The sequence below is a fragment of the Notothenia rossii genome (assembly GCF_949606895.1).
Source record: "Notothenia rossii genome assembly, chromosome: 3".
Lineage (NCBI taxonomy): Eukaryota > Metazoa > Chordata > Actinopteri > Perciformes > Nototheniidae > Notothenia > Notothenia rossii.
In genome coordinates, this window is record NC_136901.1 from 24,782,974 (window position 1) to 24,801,131 (window position 18,158).

General features: G+C 41.3%; 1 protein-coding gene across 1 annotated transcript in view; it reads right to left on the reverse strand.

Moving 5' to 3' along the window:
• The window catches only part of chrnb1 (cholinergic receptor, nicotinic, beta 1 (muscle)), a 32,024-nt gene that overhangs the window by 1,147 nt on the left and 12,719 nt on the right, over positions 1-18,158 (reverse strand). Inside the window, exons 4-10 of the mRNA XM_079671130.1 lie at positions 17,405-17,514; positions 13,476-13,584; positions 13,245-13,389; positions 11,977-12,162; positions 10,130-10,353; positions 4,014-4,189; positions 896-998 (exon numbers count right to left, since the gene is read on the reverse strand). Of these exons, the coding sequence (XP_079527256.1) occupies positions 896-998; positions 4,014-4,189; positions 10,130-10,353; positions 11,977-12,162; positions 13,245-13,389; positions 13,476-13,584; positions 17,405-17,514 (1,053 nt within the window). The remainder of the gene's footprint in view (positions 1-895; positions 999-4,013; positions 4,190-10,129; positions 10,354-11,976; positions 12,163-13,244; positions 13,390-13,475; positions 13,585-17,404; positions 17,515-18,158) is intronic.

Consider the following 18,158-nt stretch of genomic DNA (forward strand, 5'->3'; position numbering starts at 1 on the left):
ACTCTGCTTGTCACTCACAACTTTTCACATGACATCTCTAACAGTTGGTCCAAGTTGTTTTTATTCACAATTACTGGTCATACTATAGAAAAAGTAAAGCCCTTATGTGTTGAACTTTGCTATGGTCTTTGATTGCTTTTTAATTCAACTTTACTTTTTTTAAAAGACTGATTTTCTACCATTAAACACAGCTGTCCCAGAAACTCAACGTGTTACTCATTAACCTTTTCTGCTCTGATCTTTCCCTGATGGATATTAAAGCATAATTGTACAGTGTAATTTCCCCCAAAATGTAGTAATCCATCCAAGTGCACAATAGGTTAAATTCAGGAAGTTGGTCTTTGAGTTTGTCTGTCATTTGTGTACATTGAAAGATTTGGGTATTAATTAAGGTGAACTATACTATTTTCCAATTGTTAATGTAATGCATTGGACAAAAGTTGGTTAAAGTTATGAAAATAAGAAAAGAATTGAAATGAATTTAATGATATTTCTGGGCGCATTACATACAAAAAGAGTACAAAACGTGTAAGCAAACATAAAAAACAGTTGAGACATTGGTTTCTAAGTATGCATTTGTCCTTTTTTTAATAAAAAACTAAAAAATAACTTTTACGTTTGAGCAGTATTCCCCTTTATCAAAGTCACTAAAACTATTAAACTCTTAGTCCTTGCCATGACCTTGTCCGACACTAACAAATTATCCCCCTTGAACAGCTGCCATATCCAAACATCTGTTTTCTTATGAAACACCTCAAATATTAAACACCCTTAATTTGTTTTGATCCTATAATTTGTTTTATTCCAGACATGAGTTGCAGGCCAGACAGCCCACCACAAGAGGGCAGTATGGCACTGTCTTTTAAGGAAACATTAAAATGGAGTATAACCTCACAGTCAGGTGAGAGTATGGAGCAGTTTGGTATTCAGTGCTGCAATGTTTGGGGTTTACGATGCAGCGCTGCTCCTGTGAGTGTGGCAGGTGAAGAGGCTGCGACCTAGGAGGGGTACAGCCTCATCACATAGAGAGGGAGGGATAAAGGAACGAGGAAGAGAGAGCCAGGGAGGCACAATTTGGCCTCCTAACCTCTCCTCCCTTTTCCCTCCTTCGTGTTTCAAAGTAGCACTTCATCAGCGAGAAGTAAACGACTATTCAGGAGACTAATTCAACTAAAACTGACTGGTGCCAAGACACGCACTAAACCCAATTTAAGAAGGCGTGTGTGTGTAATACGGGCTCAAGAGAGATGCTGCTGTCTCTTCAAATTGCTCTAATAGAGCCCCCCTCTCCTCCCCTTCACTTCCGAAACACGTTCTTTCACCTAGACACGCGGCGTCCCGCTCTAATGTGTCAATTTGTGCGGGTCATTATTATTTTAGCAACGATTCACCTGCCTCAAGACTTTCCCAATAGACATATTTCAGATCTCACAGGAGGGGAAATATAGAGAGGAAGCGACAGACTGTGAGGGAGGTTTTTTGGTATTAATAGAGCGGCAGGGAAGCTGAATGGATAAGGATGTCTCATAGTAGCTAATTCCTTGGACGTGCAGTTCCTTTTTCTACCAAGTTCATCTGAGCAAGGTCATCTGATACCTGTGTACCAACTACAAGACTGAGGGAAGGGTTTGTCAGATACTGTAGCAGTGCGCTCAGCTCAAAACTAAAGGCAAAGCAGTCATCAGTATGGGTTTCAGTAGAGGTCTTTGGATTCTAACGTCTAAATACAATTTGTTAAATGTAATTCTGTCCATATTCTATTTTAAATATGGAGCACATCCGTCCTGCTGAAAACATCTAAAAGTCTAGACTCTAGAACAGAGGTGCCCAGTACGTCGACCGCGGTCGACCGGTCGACCGCGTGGGCAATGCTGGTAGATCGCGAGTCATTCATAAAAAAAAAAAATCCAGCTCCGTTAAAATAGACAAAACAGCTTTTGATTCCTCCTCCCTTGGCCTCCCTGCCACTTAATTCAGGAGTTTACTTGATTGACAGAAAAAGCGACCTATTGCTTTCCAGTCTGTTAACCCAGAATGCAAAGCGATACAAAATCAGTCAAGTGCCGGGAGAGACAAACAACAAAATGAGTGCGGGAACGAGCAAAAAGCTAAAGACATACCACTTCCACACAGAATGGGATGGAGAATCTTTTTTTGTGATGTCACATTCAAAGGTTATTTGCCTTATTTGTAAAGCAAGCGTCGCTCTGCCAAAGAAAGGTAACGTGGAGAGGCATTATCGGAGTGTTCACAAGGCATATGAAAGCGACTTCCCTCCGAGTAGCGAGTTGAGAAAGAGAAAGGTCATGTATTATTGCTACACAAACATTATCTCTTAGTCTTAGTGTCGCCAACTCGTTTCTAACATGCAAAAAGACAAACAAATGCGTCTATGGTCGGTGTATTTTCTATCTTTCCAATCCAGAAGAGATCTCTCTCTCCCCCGTCTGTTTGCAAGGGGGCGGGGCAGTTTACACACACGCAGCTCCTACATGCAGCAACACACGGAGGAGATGGTGGAGAGAAGCGCTCCAAGGTGTGGTTACATGTTACCCGTCTTGAGGTGGACAATGCTCGTCACCAAAAGTGTTTAGCATGTAAGGGCGGTAACACGAGCAATTTGTCTAAACACTTAGCAAAAGTGCACCACATTCAGACGGAGGAATGCACCGGGTTCGACTGTCTTTCTCGTAGCTCTGTAGCCCCATCCACGAGTAACGTTTCCACGTCAGGTGTTATGTATGCTAGCAGCAACACACGGAGTTAACTACATTATACAAACATGGGTTAATGATTAGACTTAGTAACTGAGTTATTTATTTTGTTAAAGTTTCAGCTATTCTGTTTACAGTTCTGTCATCACATTATTTAATACGATTTGTTAAAACATTGTTGTTTCTTTTGATGTGAAATATTATTTATTTAATTCAAATAAAAAGCAATGTTAATTTTGTTCACAATTTGTTCAGTTAATTTAATAATATATGTATTTTTGAATCAAGTATTCATCTTTATTGTCTTCATTGTTAGTTTCCACATGCCTAAAACAACCTCAAACTAAATCTAAAAGTTGATGGCTAAATAAGAGCGTTTGAGAAATTGTGCAAGGCACACAGCAGTAGTCCGAATAGTCGATTAATCGTTTCATTAATCTATAGATTAATCGATAATCAAATTAGTCGTTTGTTGCAGCCCTATTGTAGTTATCCCATGTAAAAATAAAACGTGTTATTCAGCAACCCTTGCAATTTGGGATTTTATTTTTGGTTGGTAGACCTCGGTTAGCTGGTCATTTCAAAAGTAGCTCACCAGCCAAAAAAGTGTGGGCACCCCTGCTCTAGAACAAAGATCAGAAAGTAAAGAGCTTAACAGTAGATGTAGTTTAAATGGCAAGTATCTTACAAAGAGTGATAACCCATGTAATAGAGCAGGGGTGACCAAACTACGGCTCGGGGGCTAATTGCGGCCCGTTGTCCATTTTACGGCCCTCAGCAAATTCAAAAATTATAATGGAGAATGGCCCACACATGAAATGTGTTCTTTTCTTATATTTTACTGCTTCAATGTATATGTAAAAATATATTTCACAGCAGTATTTTAACTATACTTTCAATTCAAGGTGACATTTCTTTCTAACAACCTTAAAAAAGCCCAATAACTTATTTGCATAACAAGCTTCCAATATACCCTTCCTATTTACCCTTATTATAAGCAATCTGAGGCTTCTGTTGTAAAGAATGAAATAACAGTTTTTGTAACAAAATAAAGGAAACCCGATAAAGAGCTGTGATGTAGGCTGTCTCTTTAAGCTTAATCAAGTATCAAGCAAAATTGATCAATTTTTCTAACTTATAACTTCATCATACCGACTTGCATCTCCCTATTTGCTTTGTACGCATAATGCCCGTCTGAAAATGCAAATGCATGCTGACAAAAATGCATACCTATGGAATATATTCATACCTACATGTCCCTGTACTACCATCCTAACCCCAAAGCAGTTGTTGTCTCACCTGTGTGGTTTTGGGAACAAGATGGAGGAGTCGGGCTTGCGAATGAAGTATTCATCAGCCACCTTGCTGATGGTGACAATCCTTTTTTCCCGGCGGGGCTGGGTCTTCAGGGACAGGGGGGTCTCTACTTTGGGTCGAAGCATGCACAGGACAGGAGGCAGAATGTGGATGAAGATCTAGGAGGAAAGGAAAGGTGAAAAGTGTAAGGCTGACTTGATAATTCCAAATAAAATCTGATTCTTAGCGTTGTTACTTTAAAAATGGATATCACAAGAAACCCACTCCTGTGTATTACTCTGACTCCAAACCACATGGGAAACATACATTTATTTAAGTATATTTTTCACTTTCAGTCAATAGCTTGTAGGCTCTTCAAGACCTCTAAAATCCATCGTATTCCCATGTAATACAAATACATTTGTTTGGATTCCTGTTCCGCGATTTATGGGACAGCTGAAGTGTACTTGCCCTGTGTTTGCCTATTAAGGCTGAGAAATTAGTCCAAATGTTGACTTTAGCGGTGAGAGAACCTTTGAGAACAGTTGCTGCTGAATGACGTGGGTGGGGAAACCAAATGGGTAATGCTTTCCAATTCCTCACCGTCTACTATCAAGGTGTCCTCGAACTAAGAACATCAACTCTGGATACTCCAGTGGAGTTTTTAAATAAAGCTATACTGGGCTAATCTTACATGTGCTTAATTAAAATAGAGATACATGCTGATAAAACCCAGTTATACTTGGCTGTCAAGGACGTTTGACCTGGACATAAATAGCTAACCATTGGGCCAAATGTCTCAAACAATTTCATAAATGCTGTTTGTCTGTGTTGGCTAGCCTACATTGACCAATAGATGTCAATCACCACTGCCACAAGGATCATACTGTACTGTAAATACAATGGAGAATGTAATGTGAGGTGAACAGCATGACTGGTGTTGTACAGTAGTTTCAAAGAAATGGAAGGTGATGGTGACCACTATCCCATATGTCCATATTCTTCATTCCTGTCCTTCCATTTCCCGGTATACTGCAACACCTGTCATATTTCCAATTGACTGTCCTCTATGGGAAATATAATATAGCAGAGCAGTGAGTCACACATTTTGACATGACCACAAGAACATAGCCAACGTGCTACTCAACCTGACTCGCTCGGAAACATACTTGTCCTGGTATAAGGAAAACACAGACGCTCATCACCGAGGTCACAAAATCAATCAATCCAGCAGAGCCATAGCCTTAAGGCCAGGGGTTGGCAACCTTTTTGATATGAAGTGCCATTACAAAAAGCCTCGCTGCGGGGAAGCAGTGTGTGTGGACCTGTCAGCGCAACTTACATGATGCAGAATTTAAAAAAACAAATTTAAATAATTAGTTTGAACGGCATAATAATAAGGACGATCGTCCGTTCTGTGATTCTTCAGAACACACATGTTATGATATTAGGGTGATGCTGAGTGAGATGAGATCGCTGTCCCTTTAAGAGAGAGAGAGAGGGGTGTGGATGGTAGAGCGAGAGTGAGCGAGCGTGTGTATGTTTGTGGAAGTGAAACGAGGCAGCAGAAAAATAGAGATCTGTGATGTATTTTGTGAAACATAAGAACAACTAAATAAATGCAACGGCCTCCCAAGAAGAGCTCGTCTCTCTCCAGTCATGTAAGCTAAAGTGGGTTATTGAACCTGAAGGTTGTTGCTTCTGTCCAGGGAGACGACAGTCATTCCCCCTGTTTCCTCGACTACGGTCTGGGAGCCGACAGGAAAGTTCAACGAAAATAAAATGTGAATATTTTGTGTAAAACACATTCCCATTTATTCTTCTTCTTATCGTGTCCACAAGGCAGTCAGTTACAGGGCTTGGTTAGATGTGGTTCAGCCACAGCTGAACACATTGCTGTCCCTTCTCATTAAACTCTGCCAATTCCGATGTTGTGCAGGGTTGCTCCAGCAGGGGGCATATCAGGAGGTGTTGCATGGTTTGTGGTTCAATGCCGCAGTCACACACAACGTCCCCGTCATTTAGGTATCCCCATTTGGCGAGAGTGGCTTTTGCACGTCCAACACCAGATCTTATTCTGTTTAGGCATTTCCACACTGCGTAGTTGGTGTCTGTTCCGGGAGGCAGTGCCTCGCTCGCCTTTAGCTCCATTGTTGTTGCTGATGGGAGGTTGTCAAGTCTTTCTTCCCACCGAGTGACTCTTTCACTGCTTGTGCTCGGTGTTCCGAGGGGTGGGACGCTCTTCAGGAAACTTTTCCTGGATTTAAGGTGGCTTTTGGCTGGCACATGGCCAAAGAGAGGATGTCTTTGGTCAGTAGACTGTTGATGGCACTCTTTCTTGCTTGCTGCATTTCGTCGTATCTCTGGTGGGGCTATGCCTGCCAGGACGTACAGACGGTCTGTAGGTGTTGATTTCAGGCAGCCTGTGATAATGCGGCAGCTAGCATTGAGGGCGGGATCCAGCTTCTTGGCATGGGCAGCTCGTTCCCATACTGGGCAGGCATACTCGGCAGCTGAGTAGCAGAGGGCTAGTGCGGTTGACTTCAGAGTCTGTGGGTTTGCACCCCAGGTCGTGCCGGATGATGTTATTCCTCGCACTCACTTTCCACTTGGTCTTCTCAGTGTGGATCTTAAAAGAGAGGCATCTGTCCAGGGTTACCCCTAGGTAGACTGGGTGCTCACATAGATGAAGCGGTGGGTGTCTACACTTTTTGGTTGATCGTTGGTGTAGATCAGGGTTCCCCAATTATATTTACCAAAGGGCCAATTTTTTTCAAGCATGACAAGCTAAGGGCCAAAATGTTATGTGTCACTAAAAGTTGTTTTACACTATGTGCAAATGTTACCTCTATTATAATTGTTGTAGTTGTGGCAGTAATAATTAAACAAACCCTGTGTTGAGAGTAAAGGAAAAATGCATCCTTGAAACAAAATTAGACCGAAATCAAACATTTATTAACAATAATAATAAATAAATGCTTTAACAAATACAAATGATTTTACTGTGGTCTGATGGGGCATAACAATAAAACAAAAATAAAAAACAACAGAGTGAACTCTGATCAAATAGTGAAACAGGTCCACATCCAATTCAGCAAACACTGTAACACACACACACACACTGGGAAAGACAGGAAGACAGAGAGAGTTTCAGTTAGTTACTTTTATAATGTCGTACCAAAATACACCACATTATTAGTTTTAACATTTTTAAATATGTGTACCAAATAATATCAGGCTGTAAATAACAAATAGTATTGGGTTTTTTTTACTTTATTTTTTTCTATATTACTTTAATGTTGTATTCAATTTAACCAGTTTGTGGGCTGTTGTTAAAAGCCCTGCATTATCCAAGGTTTTTTCTCTATCATATTAATAATTTGTTTTTAAATACGCTGCATAGCGTTTTATTTAGGAAATGAATGTACATATAAAATATAACTATAAAATGGTTATTTTTGTGGCACTGTCCAAGATGTGCACTGGAGAGTCTTTTCCTGTCCTGGCTTTTGATAGCATTCATTGAAGAAAATCCTGATTCGCAGATGTATGTTGAGGAGAACATTGTGAGTAGTAACATAGCAATAGCTCTGGTGTTTTTTTAACGAGCTTGGGGAACCACGTTGATCCAAAAGTCACACACTGGTGCATCCTTGTGTTGAGCTTTCAGCAACTCAGAGCTTCCCATCTCTAAGACCTCCATCTGAAGAGCTCCTTCTTCTATGGAAGGCACCAGCCTTTTGGCCTCTCCAGTCCACTGCCCGTCTGCTGACACAGAGAACGGCTGTCTGAGGAAGAGGAGGATGTCACGTGAGATTTTAGGGGAGCTTTCAAATCGCTCCTTGAAGTTTTCTGCCAGTTTTGACACAAAATCCTTCATTACTGGATCTTCCGGCATTTCATTCTTCTCGCAGTGCTCACGCAGACGTGGAAAGTGCAGCTTCCTCCCATGAATATCTCTCTCCAAAAGGTGCAGCTTTGACCGAAAAGCTTCAACCGCCTCGTACATCTCAGCAACAGTGTGGTTCTTGCCTTGCAGCTGCAGGTTAAGGTGATTTAGATGAGACATGATGTCACACAAAAAATTAACATCTGCTATCACCTTGGTGTCAGTTAAAAAGCTCAAAAACTCATGGGCTTTTTGGCTCTGCAGGCTTGATAAGAACGACACCAGTTCATCACGCAGGTCGCACACCCTCTCCAACACACGGCCCTTGCTCAGCCAGCGAACATCGTTGTGTAGTAAGAGATCCTTGTGTTCAGATGACATTTCCTCTAGCAACGATCTAAAAAGGCGATGCTGCAGACTAGAGCTCTCACGCACAAAGTTAACCAGTCTCGTCACAGTATCCATCGTTTCTTTCATTTTTCCACACAGTTTTGCGCACAACACTGATTGGTGAATGATGCAGTGAAATGTCAGAAGCGCCGGGTTAACGGCGGAAAGCCTGCTTACCAAGCCTTTGTGCTTTCCAACCATCGACGGAGCCCCGTCAGTTACAACAGAGAAGATTTGACTCACATTCAAACCATTCTTTTCGAAGAACTGTGTCAGCTCGTGGAAGATTATTTCCCCGGTCGTGTGCCCGGGCAGAGTAAGCAAACACAGCAGCTCTTCCCGGAATATCTTCCCATAAAAAAATCGTACGAACACAGACAGCTGTTCCATGTCGGTTCGGTCACAGGACGATTCTATGGCTAAGGATATAGCCTCTGTTTTCTTCAAATCCGTGAGTAGACTGGAAAAACACTCCTCCGCTAAAACCTCTACTCTTCTGGTTGCCGTGTTAGCCGACAGCGGCACCTGCTTTAATAGCTCAATAACCTTTTTTTGTTGTTTTTCATCATGATTTAAAACTTCACGAGCCATGTCTATCGCACACCGTTTAATTAACTCAGCATCTGCAAACGGCTTCTTGGCTCTAGCAAGCGTCCAAGAGACGTGCAATGAAGCAGCTGATGCGCCCTCTTGTGCGGATGTTGTTTTCGACATTGTGGAAACAGAGTGCTTGTATGATGCAAGCAAACCTGCTATCTTTTGTGTGCGCTGGTCGGATTTCTCTGGATAGTTAGCATTAAAACTGGCAGCATGAATAGAGGTGAAGTGCCGCTTCAGGTTGTCTGATTTGATTACAGCTACATTCTGCATGCAAATCAAACAAGTCGGTTTAGCATTGGCGTGGTCCGGTAAAAAAAAACAATACTTCTCAGTCCAGTCAGTTTTGAACTGACGGTTCTCCTGGTCTAACTTCCTCTTCTTAGCGAATTCCATCCTGGGTTTGAGTTATCCACGGCCCGTTAGCTGGCGAGCTATAGTTTAATATGTGTTTGCCGCTATTCCAGGTGGTGACGAGTAAGTCAAGCGCGCGAAGCACGTCTTGCATATGCACGCGATAAGGTCATGGGTCAGGTTTACGAGTGTCGACGGAGGTCAAAATAAAGCGAAACCGCAGACATTTTATTTTATGTTTTTATGTTATAACAAGTGAATGCCAGTAGATCAGCGCGGGCCATGCATTTGCCTCTCGCGGGCCGGATCTGGCCCGCGGGCCGCTAATTGGGGTTGGCTGGTGTAGATGTTAAAGAGAAGTGGTGCAAGCACACTTCCCTGTGGGAGGCCATTCCTGAGTCTTCGCCACCTGCTTTTCTTTCCTCCTAGCTCAACGAAGAAGTGCTTATTTTCAAGCATGCTTTCAATCAGCTCTGTCAGGCGGGTGTCTCTTGTGGTCCCATTTATTAATGAGTTACTACCATTTATAATAAGGCTTAGCAGTATGGATAAATGTGGGATCACTATTTTGCAAGCAACCGGCCGTCACAGTTTATCTCATGTCTTATAAAAGTGTATTAATGATTTATAAAGTGTTCACAAACTAATTAATAAATGAATTACAAACTATTTGTAAACCCTTTTATAAGGGTAGTCTTATTGTAGAGTGGTACCGAAATGTGTATGCATCTGCTTGCTCTTATTTACTGCAATTGATTGGATTAATAGTCAATTCACATTTTGCAACGTCTTTTTGTATTGTATTGTATTGGTGGACAAAGCTCATAAATGTGTATATTTAGCATAGGCGTAATTGCCTATATGGGGGTAACCAAGTGTCTGACCTTACCATACGGATCCACATGGGCATGCAGTGGGTGTTGGCCGAGCGGTGGTGCAGATTGAGGACAACCACACTGAGGATGACTGAACATGTGACCAGGATCATAGTGAACATGATGTAGTTGACGATGATGGGGACACCCAGTGAAGTCTCAGGGATCTTATCAGCCAGCAGCAGCAGGAACACAGTGAGGGTGAGCAACACGTTGATGGACAGACCCATCTTCTCTCCTGGTCAGGGAAACAAAAAAACAGCATGTTTCACAAAGCAAAGAAGATAGCAGTTTAGCACCAACTGCTCTGATTCTGTCATTCACCAGTAATTACTCGGATGGAAAATGCATCTACTGTGAAGCTGATTGGCCAATAGATCAAGGTGTACTTAGTGGTTACCCATAAACTGTGTACCACACCTTGTCTATAGTTGGCAGGTAAATGGAAATTGATGTGCATTAGGGCCATGCACGCTCCCACAGTGGGTAAATGTCAAAGCAGTGGCATTTCCCTCAATCACTTCGTTGACGTAAATCACCGCAAAGTTCAAAATGTCAAAGGGTTTTTATGAAGAGAAGTGGAAAAATAGGTTTTCTTTTTCACTTTTACAAAATATATACTGTATTACCTCTAGACATTTGTATTTTTTGTGAATTTTTGGAATGTCATCTCCCCATGTAATATAAGACCAATTCCCTATAGCTATAGTATATGGTATGGCAATTATACAGTATATGCCTCAAACAGCTTAAATTAGTAATTTAACATGGTTTTGCATTGTGTGAGTGAAAAGTAAAGAAGTTTCTCATTGGACCCACGCGCCAGGGTTAGGATAAAGTGGTTGAAGTGGACAAGTAAATAATATTAATAATGAACCTTTTTTGGAATGTGTTTTGTTAACAGTCTGTAAGTATAATTTCTTACCCAATGAATTTTGTGAAACAAGTCGATAAGAAAAATCTTGTTGAACCATGTAAGTGTTGTGTACGAAGTACATTCTGGGGCTGATTTCTACTGTTTAATTTGAGTGGATATTGATTTTGCGGTGCTCTATGGGAAACTGATATCTAATCTGAAATGGAATACCCTTGTGACAGTAATTGGAGAAGTATGTGATTGCCCAATGTACCCAGGCCAGAGAAACACAATTACAAAATGGCATCAGGAGCTTTATAAGAGTGGATCATATCAGTCCGGTTCTGAAATCTTTACATTGGCTTCCAGTCGGCCAAATAATTGATTTTAAAGTACTATGGCTAGTTTTAAATCATTACATGGTTTAGGACCAAAGTATATTGTTGATCTCCCACATAATTACGAACCATCAAGGTGCCTCAGGTCTTCTGGGACGGGTCTGCTATCGGTTCCGAGAGTAAAAACAAAACATGGAGAGGCAGCTTTTAGCTATTATGCCCCGACAATCTGGAACAAACTACCCAAATCATGCACGTCTGCAGAAACTCTTACTATTTTTAAATCGAGGCTGAAAACATATCTCTTTGCCGCTGCTTTTAATTGAGCTGCTCATATTCGCACTACAGTATACCATTTAAACATGTATTGTATACTTGTTGTGTTTATTTTATTATCTTTGCTTTTTAATCGCTGTTGTAAAATGCCATTATATATGTGTTTTTACTGTATTTATTCCTAAAAAGTCTTTTAATTTGTTTTGTAAAGCACTTTGAATTGTCACGTGCTGAAAAGTGCTATATAAATAAACTTGCCTTGCCTATAGACGATAATCAGGCAATTCAACCCTAACTCAAGCTTGATCAAAGTGGAACATGTGTGTACTACCAGTCAGATTATATCATAGTTAAACTGGTTTGAATGTTTCATTATGTATGGTTGCTATACCTGCGTCAGGAGGCAGGTAGAAGTTGAAGATGGCGATGATGGTGATGAGGATGCAGGGGAGGATGATGTTCAAAACGTAGTACAGAGGCTTCCTCTCCAGGATCAGGTAGAAGGTCATGTCCTCATAGTCATCGTCGTTCATGTTCCTCCTGCACGGCCTGTGTATGATTTGCCACTCGCCACCCTCTGGAAAAACATTTGGAGAATTTAGATTAGCAAAGGGACATACATCTGCATACCAAGGGTCCAAACTATCACGACCTGTCTTTGTTTCCTGTTTTATTTTGAAGAGTGTTCACCCTCTGTCTGTTTTTACTTCCTGTCTTTGTGTTTTCCCTCCTGTTTGATCACCTTATTGAGTTCACCTGATGCCTTTGTGTTTTGCCTTCCCTTCCCAGCTGGGTCTTGTCCTTGTGATTAGTATTTAAGTACTGGTTGTCTGTTAGTTGTTGTCAGATCCTGTCAGATGTCATTTGTGGAAGTGTTCTTTTGATTGTCCCATGGAGAGTTTTGTACTGTCTTTTTTGTATGTTAAAAGTAAATACGTATTAATCCACATGAATCCCAATACTACATATGAGTGTACGAGAATATTTGAAGATAAATACAATTGTCTTTATTATAAACTTGTTAGGCTTTAACATCTATCACGGTGTATATCAGCATTCAAACATGTTTAAATACTTTTAGGAACACAGTCTGTAAACACTATGAAATGTTGACTTTATTTGATCATTTTACAGTGAAAAAGTAACGTTCATATTTCTCCTTTTGATTATTATAGTGTTGAAAGTTCAAAACAAAGCACTTTGGCAAGTTACAGTGTAACTTGTAAAACGTTTAATAAGCACCATAAATTACATGATACTAGTTTCTCGGTCACGATCGCTTGTTTCCGTGAGCGGCCGAATGTCACGGTAAATGTTGAGGCCACAAGGCATTGCGGGGCAGCATTTTCTAGGAATGTCCAGTGTTTCCTAAGCTAAAGGAGGTTATAAAGGAAGTTTCAAACCTCCTTTCCTATCATCTAGAAAATTAGAACGGCTCTTATCATGGCTGCCACTGAGGCACTTCCGGGTCATTTCACTCCTTTAGGAACCTTCCTAAGCTTAACTGATAACTTGGACGTAAGTGTCTAATGAGAGAAATTGTAAAAGAGTAAAGTGGTAGTTTTACTGTATCCTCCCTAAAAGCAGCGGATACCCTTTCCTTCTCTTTTCCTTCATCCATCCATTTATCCTCTCATAGGATCCCCATCAAATTCTCACCAGTGTAAGCCTCGTCCAGTTGGATCTCCCTGATCTCCTTCCCTTTTGAGTCCAGCGCATACTGCACGTCGATTTCTGTGAAGTCGTACGTGTAGGAGCGGAATTGCATGGTACAGTTCTGCCAGTCAAACGGGAAATATTTAACCTAGACACAAGAAAAAGAGGAAGAGGGTTGGCGGGATTAGTCTACAATTAATTGTATGTTTCGTTCGTGTGTGTGCTGATGGTCACCTTAACTCCACAAGAGCTGCAGTACAGGGCAGGGGGCGTCCATGTTACTCTGCCATTATAATACGCCTGGACATGGACATGCAGGGCCACATCGAACACTCCATCATTACTGCAAACAGAGAGGAAAATGCTGCTTTTTTCTTGACATATAGAAGAAAGAATTAATTTCCACCATGATCTCGAACTAACCTATACCAAGTATACTTATGGCGCATTTCCACTACAGTGCGGTTTAAGCGTGCCGTGCACGGCCCTTTTTTGGTTGCGTTTACACTTGGCGTAGTACCGGCTAGCGGGTACTATTTCACAGTTTTTCTGGCCCCATAAAATCGAGGTTCTTAGCGGGCCAACAACCAGGCTGAGTCGGGCTGAGTATGCTAAACTAGAGAGAGAATCGCTGGCAAGGGGGCTACTGTACAACTACAACAAAATGAACATATTTGACCGTGATTTAATTGTAATAGACGTTTCAAAAGGATGCCGAAGTAACAACATACTGATACCGCTTAGTAAAAAACATGAATTAATGCTTTGACAAGTCTGCAGACAGACGGCAGGCAAAACATCTTTTAAAATGCGTGTTTTCTAATTGGGGATCGGCTAAGCTAACGCAGTATATGCATCGACCGTCCACACTCACAACAACGGCCTATACAGACATAAATAAACCAGCGACTGTATTTGTTTTGAGTGACACAGACAGTCTGTGGTTTGTACTTATTTAACTTTTGTCTAGTTTCTGAACAGATATGAGGAGCTGTGAGCTTGAGTGCTAACAGCTAACGGCTGATGTTGTTTTTCTGTGGTTCGCATTGAAGATGACGTCACGGCTCCGCCTACACTGCGTTACTATAGTTACTGCCCCAGCTACTAAACTGTAATGGAAATGCAGCATAAAGTAAGCCAGTCCTAACAAGGCCTAACTATACCGTAAGCCGAGCGAGGCCCTGCAGTGGGAATGCGCCATTAGCAACCCTAACCCTAACCCTAGCAAGCAAAAACTACTGTTCATTGATCTGTCTTTTGTTTATTTACACATGAATGGATAATGTTCAATAGTTTTGAGGGCAAACGGGCAACTGTGACCTGGTGGGATGGGAGTGGCTAAGCCGGAGGCCAGACAGCTGATCAGAATCAAGTCATGAGTCAATAAATAAAAGCAGGCTTGTAACCTGATTCTGGTCTCTTGCAGTAGGCTGGATCCTGAGAGGGGCATCCACTGACACGGGGCAGCCTCAAGAAATAGAGGACGGCTTTATTGCTTAAATGTTACTTTGCCGAATACCTCAGTTTCTGCCACCTGGCTATTTTTAATAAACTTTGTTTTGTTTTTGCACCACTGCCACTCTCCTTCGTGTGAGCCACAACGCACACAATACCAAGTAACACAAACATTTGTGATTGATAAAAACACTTAACACCAATAGAAATCAATAAGCACAGGACTGAATGAACAATAATGAAATACATAATTATTAAATCAACAAAAAAAAACATAAATAAGTTAGATAAATACGAATCAAATAACATTAAAAGATTATAATAATACATATAATTTAAACGCCAAGTAAAGAGGTGGGTCTTGCTTATAAACTACCTACAGTACAAATAAAGACAGGTTCAGTTCTTGTCAAAGTAATGAAAATACTACGTCTTGTATGTCTGATAATTACAGTCCCACTGCCTCCTTCCGTTCTCTAACCACAGCTATGGAGTACATCAACATTTGGCCGCAGTCCCGTGCTGCAGGACCACACTAAAACATTTTAATTGGCAAGTATGAAATGCAGGATACACTTTGCAGGACTCTTCTAAGTGTTGCACTAATGTTGGATATACACAGAGCTCTAGTCTTAAGCTCATAACACCATACACAACAAAGACATTAAGTCATTTAGATGCAGATTTAGCCGTCTGTCAGGGTGCAGTGTTTTGGCTTTTATGGCTGTAGGGATTCAACAAGAAGAAGCCTTTGTCCTTAAAGCGATCCCTCCTAAAACCCCGTCCCTGTGAAGATGCTGCCGCTTAAATTACCAGCATTGATCAAAGAAGGGTATGCACACTTTTGCATTTGAGTGTGTGTACATATTTGTGCGCGGTTCCAAGTGAGCGCCTCCCGGGCTGAAGTAGCTGAATGGTGTCGTCAGCTGGGTTTTTAGGGAGCCATGCTGCTTAATTGCCTATAAAGCGTTGATGGATGGACCAGTGGGGTTCTTTACAGCGGTATTAATGGGAGTGTGTTTATGTGTGTGGGGATGTGAGAAAGAGAGACTGCACTTTTAAGTATCTTAATTTACTAATTTAATGCTGTGACAAGAGTTTTTTCCCTCTGTAGGAACTGTACCTGCACTGGCTCTTTGACCTAATGTCCACAGTCTCATCACAAACTATCTGCAGCATGTTCATGATCAATACGGCAACAGGTACTTATACTGCCTGTACTTACAACTATTGTACAAAGGACATTTTCTATCTACCTTTATATCTGTGAAGGTTTCTTCCTTTGTATATAACGTTTTTGACTTTTTTTGACTTTATTTGGCTAGAGATAAACAGCTAATTAGAGGACGACATGTAGCAAATGAGCACAGTGTGTCATTCGAAGGCCACTGTTCAGACTTAATACTTTGTCCTCTCTACAAGATCAGTTATCATCAAGACTATTATATCTGCATTTCTTGAATAATGTATTGAAGCATTCTTTTTTCAAATTGTGCTTGAGGAGGAATGACAAACAATAACTTGATTAAACGCCTGTAATGGAAAACTTAAAAAATTGAGAATTGGCAAAGACATTTTCTCCAGCCATTGAGGTGACACAGCGGTTGCCCAAACCAATTCTGCAGAATCTTTCCCCTAGTCAGAGATTTTAACTAGTTCATAAAGAATAAATCAACATTCTTCATATTAAGACAAGCAGGGCAATATAACTGTTTGTCCATAACTTAAGGTTATCTTCCAGAGGAACTTGTACATCTGATATGCTGGACTTCCATGTGTCCCTGGACAATAAACTATCTGCTTGTGCATAAACTGGCAATAGAAAGAGATAACAGCAACTCTCCAAAGCTACATGCCTGAGCCATGAGAAACGGGAAACTGAGCATAAAGAATGATGATCCTGGTCAAAGGCTAACAACAAGCAAAGATATTCCTCAACCCCGCCTTGCAGATGTATGCCAAGTCAAGGAGCCAAAAACGTGTTCCTAAGGTCACATTTACGTTCAGCTTTGACTACCAAATTCTAATTAGGTTATTGATGTTTGTGCCAAATTATAAAAATGGACTCAAGTGGAAACAGGAACTGTCGTAACATATTCTTACAACAGTTTAATTCCTGGTTTAATGGCTTCATATCAGCAACGTATTAGAAGAAAAATAAAACCACCAAACTGCATTTCCTTGATGCTATTTTTGAAATACCAATATCTACCATTTTGTAGACTAGACAAGTGTATAATTGATCATTCACAAATGTTAACTTAGTGCACCAGAGTGCTTTGCATGAGCTGTTTAAAAAGATACTCTGAATCTCTCTCCTGCAGACCTATAGCCGAGAGCAGCCATTGGGGTCATGACAAGGATTAGAGCTTTTATATTAAATGCCAACTCGTGTTATCATGACCTTAAATGGAGGATGTAGGGAGCACATGTAAAGTTGATCATATAACGAACAGGAAGAGTTAGCTAGCTGTTTGACAATTGCCAAGCTACAGTATGAGCAGGGTGGATGTAACGACTGAATGAAAAGGCATTCCCAGTATTTTCCTCATGTGTCGCTCTTATTCACTCGATGCTATGTATGGCCTACGCAGAAACCATCGTTCACAGATAATGTGGAAAGTTTGGAAAGACACCAAATAGTTTGTCCCCTCAACTCTCTGGAGCTTATTAATTCATGCCAAAGGGAGTGCAGGGATCGTGCTTACTTATTGAAGAGGACCATGTCAGGCAGCCAAACCTTCACAGCGGGGATTCGCATCACGTTAATCCCATCATGCTCCTTGGGTTTCCATTGCAACCGATAATCCGTCCATTCCTGTTTGGAAAGTTAAGAGTTTGTGTTGGAATAGCAAGTACTTAAAAAGGGCAGAAACAACAGACAGACATAAAGTGACAGAGGCAGAAGCTTTACATTTACACGTCCAACCAATTTGTACGGAGCCCTGGAGGGTTCATAGAGAGAAAAATAAATAAAACGTGGCCACGTTTTACTAAAGCGTGCGCACGAGTTACTAAAGCGTGCGCACGAGTTACTAAAGCGTGCGCACGAGTTACTAAAGCGTGCGCACGAGTTACTAAAGCGTGCGCACGATTTAATAAAGCGTGGCCTCGTTTTGTGTGTGTGCGCGCACACGTGTGTGTGTGTGTTTGTGTGAGGGGCGTTTGGGTGGGGGGCGGCATTTGTTTATGATAGTATCGTTCGTTCCGGTGTACTCCGGCAGGACTATCACATCGAGATTAAGATTAAACGAATTTCTTTCACTTGGGAATACACATATAACTATGGAGAACCAGATTTGTGTAAATTACTGTTCGTGGTCATTTGAAAACAAATGCCGGTGGTGTCGGACACACACAAACACACCGAGCACGCACACAGAGCGGAGCTGAGCGTGCACACACACACACACACACACACACACACACACACACACACACACACACACACACACACACACA